The sequence below is a fragment of the Coptis chinensis genome, chromosome 7, assembly GCF_015680905.1.
Source record: "Coptis chinensis isolate HL-2020 chromosome 7, ASM1568090v1, whole genome shotgun sequence".
Classification (NCBI taxonomy): Eukaryota; Viridiplantae; Streptophyta; class Magnoliopsida; order Ranunculales; family Ranunculaceae; genus Coptis; species Coptis chinensis.
In genome coordinates, this window is record NC_141462.1 from 47,226,784 (window position 1) to 47,240,460 (window position 13,677).

General features: G+C 42.8%; 1 protein-coding gene across 1 annotated transcript; it reads left to right on the top strand.

The window, feature by feature from the left end:
* The first annotated feature begins 7,832 nt into the window (after window positions 1-7,832).
* LOC147487732 (uncharacterized) lies at window positions 7,833-9,197 on the top strand. The gene has a single exon (XM_086574120.1). The coding sequence runs from the start codon at window positions 7,833-7,835 to the stop codon at window positions 9,195-9,197; it is 1,365 nt and encodes a 454-aa protein (XP_086430246.1).
* Window positions 9,198-13,677: the final 4,480 nt, after the last annotated feature.

The following is a 13,677-nucleotide window of genomic DNA, read 5'->3' on the forward strand; positions in this document are numbered from 1 at the left end:
TTCAACCGGTCCAAGTTGGTTAAATCCCCAACTCTTGGTAAGTAAACTTAAACCAAAAGACTACATTTTCTAAATTTAAACTATTTTGTTTTTATCCTAATAATTTTGTTTTGTTTTATTTATTTATTTTTTAAGTGGAAATTTTATTCATAATGATAACGAATTTTACAAATAATTAGGACAAATGTGCAACAAGCTACACAGAATAGCAAATCCTATCATTCTGAAAACAAACTCGTTAGAACCAGCTGTCATAACATTTCTGTACTCCATAACTTTCTGAAGTCTCTTAAGGAGCTCAACAGACTATTTTTCCAAGAAACTAAAAGTGTCGAAACTAAACGGAATGAAACAATGTTGGTTAGCTCTGCACGCTTCCTCATGCTTCTCCATCTTCCATGTCGCTACTCTCTTAGCTGCTTCTCCCACCTCAAAGCCACCATTCCCCAACCATACCAACAGAGAGACTCCAATTTCATCAACACATAAATATTTTCCCTCATACCAACTGTATATCAAGACATCCGCAGGCCGAAGTATTGATCTGCCCTCATTTGGATCAGTGACCAACTATTTTTTTTTTTTTTAATGTTGACTTGACTATATTTTTTTTATGTTGACTTGACTATATGATATTATCCTAAACTAACATGCATAATAAACAACAATTAATAGAAAATAAAACCTAAGCATGCTACTAAATTAATTTTAATGTTTAACTTTACCGATGAATTACTAATTCATTTTAATTAATTAATAAAGTGTTTTTAATTTTTTAAGGGAAAGACTATCTACAAACCCCGATTCTCTCAAGGTAGACCCCATCTCAAGGCAGACCCCATTTTTTCTCAAAATAGACCCCAAACTTAAAATTGTCATTGGGCACACCCCATCAGGGCCTTGTCAACCCAAAGTCCAAAATTGTCTTAAAATTGTCTCTTTTCACTTTCTTCGGCTGTTCTCTTTCTTCCTCCTCCTCTAAAAACAAAAAACCAACTGTGTCACTTCTCTCCATTTCAGGTAATAAGAACACCACCTCATTCTTCAAGTTTCAATTTTTTTTTTCACAATTGTCACTAACAATGTAATTGTAGTTTGTTATTCCATATTTTTTAAGTGTTTAAAGTAGGTTATGTAAAAGTTTTATACTTTTATGTTCTTACATTTAATAAATGTTATGTTTTTCTTGATTCTAATAAAGAATATGGTAATCTGTGGTTTAGAACAATCACCATTGGTTATTTTGCCCTCTTTTGTTTGCTTCATAGATTCATTTATGTATGATATTTCCTTAAGGAATAAAATACAATGACAATGCAAGTGAGATATTTTTTTTTACTTCATTTTAGCTTTGTTGATATTATAGTTGTTCATAATCTCTAGTCCTGACTCCAAATCTGTAAACTCGTATAACAATGTATTCATCGTATTTTAGCTTTGTTGATATTATAGTCTAGTTGGGTTTCTACATGCACCACAGAATAACTTTGCGGACAGGCTATATGCTGTCCAACAAGACAGCAAATGCTGATTGGTGGAGTTGGTGCCTGAGAAAATTGTTTATTCTGCCCGAAAAAACTGTTTATGTGCCCGAAAATGATTTGGACCAATGAGAAGCTAATGTTTGTGGACAAGCCTGTCCACAAATTCGCTCTCTATGTAGCATGTCTACATTGCTCATCGGTTTTTCATGACACAGTCAAAAGCTTGCATTTTCTGTCTTGCATCATAAAGTTTGGGTTATAATTGAAATTTGACTATTGTTAGCTATTAACGTATTATAGGGATAGTCATGTCGCCCCGAAAAAAAAAATGAAACTTGGCTTTAGACAGCCTTCAGTTAGGGTGCCCCAAACGGCATCTGATCGAATACAAAAAAACAATGGTTGTAGAAGGCCATATTGAACGTGGTGTGGCTTTTTCAGATTACGTTAATAGATACATAGATTGGTTCAACAATATTAGCCATCCTCGTATGCGGAATCCGAAGCACTTTTCACAAGTTCATAGACTTCCACCTGTATGTAAATTGGATAAGATGTATATATATTTTTTATTCCTACTCGTATTCGATTTCATTATGTACGAAAAATATAATATATCTAATGTTAGTCATATTTGTGATATGCATTTAACTCTCAAATTACTTTATATGAACTTATTGTAGCAGAAGTGACAAGGTTGCTTTAAAAATCGTTGGACACAGGAGGAACCCAAGATGTTCATGGGATGTTAGCACGTGAGAAGATGATATACAACGTTCTTCAATTCAAACAAATTTTTCAGAAAAGTTCACAAAGTGGAGGTAGTGGTGAAAATAGTGGAGATGTTGGTGAAAATAGTGGGGTGGTCAAGATAATGGTGGAGATGGTAGTGAAAATAGTGGAGATAACATGGACTTTGACACGACAAAGTTGACAAAACAACAACTTGCAATGAGGCAGAAAAAGAAAGAAATGATGGTGTTAATGTTGGTATTATAAAGAATGCTTGTTAGAGGGGATATGGATGATTTTGTTATTAATTTTAATATGTAACCATCTGATGTAGACTTCTTGTTGACCATCTTCTATATTTTTGTCTCTCACAAAGGTGTAATGTTATTAGTTTTAATATAAAGGATTAGGTCCTTCTTCTAAATGATGTCATGTATGTCTTAACTCTCAACAGGGTAAGAGAGAAAATCGGCTAATAATTATACTTGAAGACTGTTACTTGAGTTGTTTCCTCTGGTTATGAAGGTACGGGTGTACACATGCCTGTACTGTTTGAACTTTGGACTCAGTTGGTAACAATGTCAGCTTTCAGTCTCTGTTAGCAAGTGTAAGTATTTTATAGCATTAAAATTCACAATACACTATCTCTGATTCTAAAGCCAAACTTGCAATGGATTGCTACTCTGAAACTTGCAATGGATTGGGTCAGATTTTGGTTATCTACATCCGCGCTCCCTTAAGAAAAATAAAGCTAGTCACAAAATGAAGTCCAAGCAATTTTGGTAAGTAAACTAAAAAGATGAGGATTTTTTACAGTCCAGTTCAACCAAATAAAGTAGAAAAGGCTAGCATAATTAGAACGTCATTTCTCTTTAAGTTAGTTTCGTTAAACCGATCTTAATGCAGGACCAGCAAAATCTAATTTAAGTGTAAGACAATCCAGTTCAACCAACTAAAGTAGCAAAGGCTAGCCTGGTTAGAACATCTTTTCTCTTTAAGTTAGTTTAGTTAAACCAATCTTAATACATGTCCAGAAAAAATCTAATCTAAGTGTAAGACAGTCCAGTCCAACCAACTAAAGCAGAAAATGCTAGCCTGGTTAGAACGTCTTTTCTCTTTAAGTTAGTTCAATTAAACCGATCTTAATGCAGGACCAGCAAAATTTAATCAAAGTGTAAGACTGTCCAGTCTAACCAACAGAGGCATAAAGGGATAGTCAAACTTGAACATCTTTGTTTTTATAAGTTAGTTCAATTAAACTGTTCCTAATGCAGGACTGGTACATCTCATTTATGTATAAGACGGTCCATTCCAACCAACAAAAAGGGGCATAGAATAGCCCAATTTGAACATCTACTCTTTTTAAGTTAGTTACATTAAAATTTGAAATTTGAAATTTTGACAAAATATTTCGGTCCAACTTCAATAATTTTAAATTTCAGAAATAATCTAAATTCCAGAAATAATTTTGTGAGCCAAAATTCAATAATAGATTTTGAATTAAAGATAAAAAAATGTTGTTCAAATTCAATTTCATTCACATCTCTATAAAGTACAAAACCTTGCCCATAAACCTTAGACCGTGAACTCATATGTACATCTATAGTGTAGTGGAGAAGACCATAAAATAAATATGTAACATTTAGGTGTACAAACAATGGTTTGTAATGTTTTTTTTTTAATTATTATCTTAAAATCAAGATTGTTAGTTACCGTGGACCAAATTTTAGTAAATTACTTAAAATTGACCAATTTTGACCAACTAAACAGTTTATAAACCCTAAACCCTAAACTGAGTCGTGTATTTAAATTCCAAAAATAATTTTGCTAGCCAAAATTCAATAATAAATTTTGAAAAAAAAAATGTTGTTCAAATTCAATTTCATTCACATCTCTATAAAGTACAAAACCTTACCTATAAACCTTAAACCCTGAACTCATATGTGCACCTATAATGTAGTGGGGAAAACCATAAAATAAATATTAGGTGTACAAACAATGGTTAGTGATGATTTTTGAATTATTGTATTAAAATCAAGATTTTTGTCAGCCACTGTGGACCAAATTTTAGCGAATTACTAAAATTAACTAATTTTGACCAACTAAATGGTTCATATCAGATATCCAAAACGAAATAAGTTAGTATGGTCGAACTATCTTTATTTGAAATGGTTGGTGAAATTGAATTTTGGTCCACCCATCTAATACAGACAAAGTTAGCCTAATTTGAACATCTTTTCTTTTAAAGTTGGTTCCAATAAACCGTTCTTAATGCAGAACCAACACAATCTCCTCTCTTTATAAGACGGTCCAGTCCAACCATCCAATGTAGACAAAGTTAGCCTAATCTGAACGTCTTTTCTTTTAAAGTTGGTTCCAATAAACCGTTCTTAATGTAGGACCAACACAATCTCCTTTATTTATAAAACGGTTCAGTTCAACTATCCAATGCAGACAAAGTTAGTCTAATATGAATGTCTTTTCGTTTTAGGTTAGTTCTGCTAAACCATTCTTAATGCAGGACCAACACAATTTCCTCTTTTTATATGACGGTCCAGTCTAACTATCCAATGCAGACAAAGTTAGTCTAATATGAATGCCTTTTCATTTTAGGTTAGTTCATCTAAATAGTTTTTAATGTAGGACCAACACAATCTCCTATCTTTATAAGACGGTCCAGTCAAACCATCCAATGCAGATCTAGCACCATAAGGACCAATTTGTAACAGACGATATTTTTTATTTCTAACGGATATATCCGTAACCAAATAACTAACGGATATAATTGTTACTTATCAAGTTTTCGTTAGTAAAACCGTAATAGAAAATGAAAATATTAAATAAAAGGCAAAAAAATAAAGGATTAATTGTTCTACCCGACTAGAACTATCTCAAACCCCAACTCTCTCCATGCTATTCAAATATAGGGTTCCAAATATATCACCCAGATATGAAGATGAAGACGACGCATCTGGTTCGATCTTCGATTAAAACTGGAGGTACACCGTTATTTCTCTTCCTCACTTGAAATTTTTTCTACTTATTGTATCTGATTTGAAAGTGAAACCTTTACAGCGTTGGTGCTCTAACTTCGAGGTGGACGATGAGAGAAGGGTAAGAGAACTGTCAAGTCGATTTCTTTGCATCAGCCAATCGAACCAAGTTAGTTATTTTAGGATTTATTTTTCTTTTGCCCTTTTAATTTGCTAGCTTTAATTCAAGTTTTTTTCCCCATTATATTTAGCTTTTGCTTTTGGCCGGATTCCGTTTCTAATCCTTCTTTCAATTGCAGTCAACACAAATTTCAACTCTCGCTCTCTCTTCATTTCTTCTTCAAATTTCAAGCAAGGCAGGTGAGAATTAGGGTAGTTTAAAAAGCATAACACTGTGACTGTACCATGAGCCCTGTTAAATGTTAATCTGACTGTCAATTTTGGTAGTATTGTATGTTGTATGTTGGATCAGGAAATAAATTCCTTAACTTAAATTTTAATCAGACATCTTTGTTTATGAAGTGAATTTTTTAGTGTTGGTTGATTTGTACCATTTGATTTAAGATTTTTCTCACACGTAATATATTTGCAAGTACTAAAAGTGTATGTGCCTTAGTCCCAATGTTTGTCTTGCTTCTATGGCACCCAATACTTAAAACTAGGCGTTGTACCATGTCTGATACTTCGGTAAAAGGCATCATCCATGCAGCTGCAGGGCTTTATCCTACCATATCTGCATCCCATAGAGTTGCTTCTATATTACTGAACTCTGATTTAGTTCAAACAAATTTGTTCTGAAATCTTATTGGAGCGACCACAGTTTTATTGGTGGGCTGCATGGTTTATAATTACAATTCATTTTTACAATTAGTGAGCTATTTCCTTTAGAATTGTGGACTTGTGAGTGCTCATTGAGATTAAAGAACCGATGCTCACCGGCATTAACGAAATTTGAAATATCCAAAAACAAGTGGAAATTGTTAATTCACTTCACACTTGGGATAAATTGAGGATTTCGTACTTCAGCCTTTCTATGTATGTCATTTTCTAGTCTGGCCTTTATATTGCGCTATTTAGTCATGCAAATTGCAGAGTGATAAATTGATATGTGACTACCAGTGTTTACCATTGCGTTTATCGCATTGATTATCCTATATTTGGTTCAATCAGTTCTAGATGCACTTGAAAACTATCATCTTAGGTATCCAAAATCTTAATGTTTTAGTGTGTAGCCATTATGCTAATTGACACTCTGTTGTTCAGATTAACATAATGGAGGATTTCATACTTTTGCATTTACTTCTGTTCAATATAGTTGTTAAAAGCTCAAACTATCCATTTTGATGGGTCCTTATGAATTCCAGCATTTAGTTTGGAAGTTCATGTCATCATCGTATTATATTTTCTTTGTGCTTTGACGTGAGCTATCCTGAAGTTGTCATGTTCAAAACTATATTTAATGTTTATTCTGTAGGGTTTCAGAAAATATGCCGCTTTATGATATTCTAAATGAGTTTCAAAAGGGTCACAGCCATATAGCCATTGTTCTAAAGGATCTTTCTCACTCAAACGAGGTGATGCATGTGGAGCCTAAGCTGAATCACAGAAAGCACAGGGTCCCATCTGTTAAAACTGTACATGATGCGGAAGGTGAGATGAAGAATAACTCTCTGTTCTCTTTTGCATGTGTGATAGCTAGCTTGGTTGGTAAAGTCTTCACTCTGTTCGTATACATGGTTCACACCCTCCACCACTGTTTGCTCTTCCTCACTAGTTTATAGTGACTTTTGTCCAGAGAAGTAGAAATACATAAATAATGCTAATTTTCACTTATCTCAGTTATTGGGACTCCATTTAACCTTTGGAATGTGATATTTGTAGTGGTAGGATTCGCGACTACGAAGATTGCTGGTCGATGGACCGACGCAAGCCGCTATAACGGAACGCAGGAGTAGAAGATAGCTGGGAATTTTGGGTTAGGGAGGTGGCGTGTCTGCTGGCTCGAGGTAGGATAAGAAAGGGAAGGCGGGAAGCACCGGAGGTAGGCCGCGGCTCTGCAAAAGTGATTGGGACGTACTGGAGCATGTGGGGACAGAGCGGTCAAAGTCCAAGAGGAGGCAACTTAACCGAACAGGAACGGGTGGCACAACAGCATGGCCGCAGAACCCTAGGAGACAGATGTGCTAAGATGAACCGAAGGATGGCGTGAGATCAACGGATGGAAAGGGAAAGAGGGACAGTATAAAGAGGAACAGTGAGGAAAAGAAAGAGGGGAGGAAAAAAAAAAAGAGGAGGAAAGGAGGGAGAGTGTGAGGACATGGAATGTTAGAAGGTGTACTGAGAGCATTTACATTTGGCGCCGTCTGTGGGGAGCGAAGAGAGAGTTGAAACAAGAGGGGTATGGCAACGAAAAGCAAAGAGAGGTGTGGGACGAAACCGAGGAAAGTGTCGGCCGAGAGGAGGTGGTGAATCGGTAGGAGATGACGGGGAGAGCACGGGTGGAAAGAGGCAGTGGCATCGTCTCGGAAGAAACGGAGACAACCGAGAGGAAGTAGCGAGGTTGAAGGAGGAGAACGAGGAGTTACGAAGAGAGAGGGAGACCGTCGAGGAATCAGAAAAGGTGATGTCAGAAACGGTGAGAGAGGAAGAAGGGAGACCTAATGTGGTGGAGAATGGGGTACCGGGGCTCACTAAGGAACAGGTGAAGGAGATGATTGCTAACGATCTGAAAGCAAGCTGGGAGCAAGCAAAAGGTACGTCCGGGACGGCGAACCAGGTAGTGGCGGGATTGAATCGCAACCCATTGGCGGACGCAGTTTGGAAGGCGGAGGTCCCAAAACGGTTCAACCAGCCTAGGTTTGAGAGGTACGACGGGACGGGAGACCCAGCGGACCACATCCACCACTTTCGGCAGCAAATGCCGCTGTGGCAGGAACCCAGGTACGACGGATTGCGGTGCATGATGTTCCCAGCAAGCTTGAAGGGAGGGGCCTCAGACTGGTATTATAGATTGCCCGAGAAGAGCATACACAACTTCCTGGAGATGGAGCAAGCCTTCGTGGACCACTTCATACACCAAAAAAGGAGGGTGGTGGACATAGCGGCCCTGTTTAATGTGCGACAGAGGACCGCGGAGTCAGTGAGGGAATTCTTATGCAGATTTAAGGCTGAAACTTTAAAGGTGGAGAACTTGGACGAGAGGACTGCAGTGATTGCCTTTGAGAGGGGCTACTGGCCGGGAGCGAGAGTGCACGAATCTGTGGCTAAGAACGAGATCACGTCATTACAAGACTTGTACCCGAGGGTAGAGAAGTATATACGGTATGAAGACACATTGCAGAAAGAGACGAGGAAGACAGGGAAAGCCGTGCTGGCTTTGGATCGAAGCAAGGACCGCGGAAGGTATGAGTCATCAGTGGGGAGCGGTGGACGTATTTGGGGCATTGCACGGCCTGAAAAGAGTGGAGTCGAAGGCCGGAGAGAATATAGAGAACGGAAGCCGTATCGGGAAGTGGATCCGATACCCGTGGACAGGCCGTTGGAGGAACTGTTACCGCTGATCCAAGATATAAAAGGCTACGAAGGACCGCGGAGCAAGCCCAACGAAATACCGGGCAAACCGTATTGTGCATATCATCAGATACAGAATCATGAAACGAATGAATGCTACGCCCTCAAGTGGATGATACAGAAGATGATTGGGAGAGGGATGCTTAAGGAGTTTATTAAGGGGAAAGAGAAAGCGGAGCGGCGGACGAGCCCGGGGCGTATTCTGGGTACATTAAATGTCATATTTAGTGGGGAAATCTGGAGCCACAATGCCCACCGGGATCGGATACGGCGGACAGCTAGCATCCAGCAAGTTAATGAGGAGGCAAGGTATTGGCGCGGTCCCATGGCCCGCTTAACGAAAAAAGGAAGCATATCGGTTTACGCATTAACCGACTTGAAAGGGGTGGATGTCCCACATGAGGATCTTGGCTGGTGATCACAAAGGGCCATGGGAAATTACATGGTGAAAAGGGTCTTGATTGATCTGCGGCAAAGGCGGTGGATTTGTTGTTCGTGGGAACGATGGAAGAGATGAAGATAGGCGAGGAAACAACCGAGGCCATCCGGACTAATTTGTATGCGGGTTCAATGGGAGCATGACCGAACCACCGGGGAACTCTATTGCCAAGTAACAACGGGACCCGTGACGGTGTTCTCGCGGTTCAAGGTTGTGGGACGCCGAACTCACAAGATAACGCCATCCTCGGTGGCGGTGGATCCATCAAATGAAAGCGGTACCATCCACCTATTACCGGTGATCAGATTTCCCACCCGACGGGATGCATGAAGTCCGCGGAGACCAAGCGACAAAGACGGAATAGCCATCGGGAACAAGTGAAAAGGATGATTCGGGGACGAGGGGAGACCTCGCAACCAAAGAAAAGACAGCATAGCAATTACGGTCGCCGCGAGAAGAGGAGGCCGAGGCGCCAGTGGAAACAAAAACGCTGGATGAGATCGAATCAGTAAATATAGGAACCGGGGAAGAGGAAAAGGTCACATCGGTAGGGTCGAATTTGTCGAAAGAGTGGAAAGATAAGTTGGTGCAGTTCCTCTCAGAGAATAAGGACGTCTTTGCTTGGACAATCGAAGAAATCATGGGGTTGGACCCCGAGTTTGCTTGTCACCGATTACACATGAGGGAGGACGCCAGGCCGGTGAAACAAAAGATGCGCAGTGTTAGGCCGAGATATGCGGAGGAGATTCGCGACGAGGTCGCGAGGTTAAAAAGAGCAGGCATAATTCGGGAAGTCGAAGTTCTCGACCGGGCTATCCAACATAGTCAGCGGTACCAAAGAAGAATGGGAAGGTCCGCGCATGTGTAGACTTTACGGACGCCAATTCGAAAGTGCCCGAGCGACGGTTATCCGATGCCGCGAGTGGATGAGCTAGTAGATCGGACGGCAGGGTTCAAAATTTTCTCCTTTATGGACGCCTCGATGGGTACAACCAAGTCGCAATGTATGGACCGGATCAAAAGAAGACATCGCCTTGTGGTGGGGGGGAACATATTGCTACACGAGGATGCCATTTGGTTTGAAGAATGCCGGGCTACGCCCAAATGACCGGGGAGAAGATGTTTGCAAGCAAAATGCGGAAGGGTATTGAGGTATACATCGACGACATGGTAGAGAAAAGCATGTCGGAAGAGGAGCATATAGAGGGATTGAAAGAGACGTTTGGCATATTGCGGTCACATAATTTGAAACTGAATCCCGAGAAGTGCACTTTCGGGGTCACCACCGGGAAATTTCTGGGTTATATTGTGACCCACCGGGGAATAGAAGCTAATCCAGAGCAGATCCGAGCACTAATAGAGATGTCGTCTCCCCAGGACGTTAAGGAAGTACAAAGGCTGGCGGGACGGGTCGCGGCCTTAAATCGATTCATATCCAAGTCGTCTGACAAATGCAGGCCGCTGTACAGGTTGTTGAGAAGGACGCCAGATTTTGTGTGGACGGCTGAGTGTGAAGAGGCTTTTCAAGAATTAAAGAGGGTAAACAGGATCGGCGCCTTTGCTATCGCGACCAGAACCCGGGGAGAAGTTATACCTATATCTGGGAGTGTCCGAATATGCGGTAAGCTCAGTCCTCGTTCGAGTGGCAGACAAGGTCGAAAGACCGGTGTACTTCCAGAGCAAAACACTTTGGATCTTTGAAACGCCGATACTGACAAAGTGGAAAAGTATGCCTTGGCATCGATATATTCGGCGACTGAAGTTGAAACCGTACTTTGAGGCACATTCAGTGGTTGTGGTGACAAATCTGCCTCTCAAGCATGCTCTGAGGGCGGAGAAATCTGGAAGAATGGTCAAATGGGCGGTAATGTTGAGTTCCTATGGAATACAATATCAAGTGAGAACCGCGAAAAGGCTCAGCGGTAGCGGAGTTTCTAGCGGATTTCCTGAAGTAAGACCCCACTTGGGGAAGAGATGCTCATGGAGCCCGAACCGAAGGAGAGAGCCGATGGGACGGATCCCCGGATAAAAGGAATGGATGGAGAGTGTTCGCGACGGTCCGAAGAATGACGCTGGCAACGGAATAGGCGTGGTGTTGGTTACCCCGACAACGACCGAATCGAAGTTGTCCATGAGGCTCGGGTTCACGGCTACTAATAATGAGTCGGAGTATGAAGCCGCGGATCGCAGGTTTAGAGATGGCGGGGAATTGGGGTCACCGAAGTTAATCGTCTATTCAGATTCCAACCTAGTGGTATGTCGTGAATGGTGGGTTCGCCGCTAGGTGTGCTCGGATGGCGAAGTACTTGGAAGTGGTGCACCGCAAGGCAGCCGAAGTTCGAAAAATCAGATTTCAACATTTGGGTCGGGGGGGAGAATCGGCATGTGGACGACTTTGCCTATGTCACGACGCAATGCCCGGAGCGAGAGGAGAGGACCTTAAGAATCAAGAAACTAGGGGAGATCGAGCATTGAAAAAGAAAGTCGAGGTATATCAAGCTGCAGAGGGGAAAGGGGATGGATAAGCCCTATCAAACGTTTTGGAGGGAGGAAAGGTGGTAGATGAGAAGGAACGAAGGAGATCGGATAAAACGGCGCCACCGGTATGTTCCGATAGAGGGAGAGATGTACCGAAAAGAACTTCGATGGACCACTACTAAGATGCTGGGACCAAGTTTAGCACAAGAAGTGCCGGGCGGAGCTTCATGCGGGGATCGTGGGAGCCATTCGGCGGAAGAACAACGGCACAACCGACCGCTGACGAGGGTACTTCCTCGGCCTCATATGAAGAGAGACGGTGGAATTTGCCAAGAAATGTGGGAAATGTCGTTTGTTTGGGGCCTAATATTTGCACCCGGCAGAACCATTGCATAACGTGTCGATCCGTGGCCATTTGCCATGTGGGCCATGGATATAGTGGGTCCGCTCCCAATGGCGAAGGGGAAAAGAAGGTTCATCTTTGGCGACGGATTATTTTACTAAGTGGGTGGAGGCGTGGCCTTTGCGCAAAGTCAAGGAAGAAGCGGTGATCAAATTCTTATGGGAAAACATTATCGTAGATTTGGGTTGCCACACACCATCATCGCGACAACGGAACACGTTTCACGGGGTCAAAGGTGAGGGACTTCTTGCAGGCGATATAATGTGAAGCGAGGATTCTCAGCCCGCATACAACCCGGAGGGAATGGCGTGCCGAAGTCTTGAACAAGGCGATCATGAACAACCTTAAAAGAAAGCTGGAAAACCGCAAGGGAGCATGGGCGGATGAACTAAGTAGGTGCTATGGGCATACCGCGACTACACCGCTGGACGACTACAAAGGGAGACGCCTTTCATTGGCATATGGTATCGAGGCCGTGATTCCTTCGAAATGATGGCAGCCACCACCGCGCACAAGGGCGGTGGACGATTGGGATGAACGGGGCATATTGGCTCGCGACATGAACTTAAAGAGGAAGCGGGACCGCGACGCATTAGGCTAGAGGAATACCACCGACACCGCGGAGCGGAGATGGCATGCGGCTAGCGGCGCGCCACGCCGGATTCCGACCGGCGATTGGGTTCTCAAAGCGGGTCACCGCAAGCACTAAAAAAGGCAAACGAAGGAAAGTTGGGACCCAATTGGGAAGGGCCGTACTTAGTGGTGGGTGTTGGAGGAGCGGGAACATACCCACCGCAGACCGAGGATGGGAAGCAGATAGAGAGGCCTTGGAATATAAGAATGTTGAAAAATTTCATATCCGGAATGTAAGACCAGTCCGGACAAAGGGCGGGCTGTTTGTACATATATAATACAACGGCACTTTTGAGAAGTTAACAAATGACCGAATCAACTTAGGGCAAGGCAATGCCCCACCGGATGCCGGTCACGGAGAGCGGGGAGAGATCCCCCAGCGGGCGTGATGTCCGAATCAAACTTAGAAGCGAGGCAATGCTGGCCGACCGACGGGATCACAGAGAGCGGGGAGATCCACCCAGCGGACATGAGGTCCAAATCAACTTAGGGGCAAGACAATGCCAGCCCCCGGGCCGGTCACCGAGCGGGGAGATCCCTTCGCGGACATGAGGTCCAAATCAAACTGGGAGGCGAGGAAATGCCCCAACCGACCTGACGGTCCGAGAAGGCGGGGGAGGTCCCTTCGCGGACATGAGGTCCGAATCAACTCAGGGGCAAGGCAATGCCCCCGCCCCTTATACCCGGTCCGCGAGAGCGGGGAAAGATCCGCCCGCGGGCGGATGTCCGAATCAAACTTAGAGGCGAGGCAATGCCCCCAGCCACCGACGACGGCTGATCCAGAAGGCGGGGAGATCCGCCCAGCGGACATGAGGTCCAAATCAAACTCTCGGGCGAGGCTATGCCCCGGCCGCCCGCACCGGGGAGAGCGGGGGAGTTAGAATCGAATATGCACAAAGTCGAGAGGCGGCAAACATTGGAGTTAAACATGACATGTGAAAGCAG

Bases quoted from the DNA above. Each gene is read 5' to 3' on its own strand.
- LOC147487732 (XM_086574120.1), top strand. From the start codon at position 7,833: ATGTCAGAAACGGTGAGAGAGGAAGAAGGGAGACCTAATGTGGTGGAG.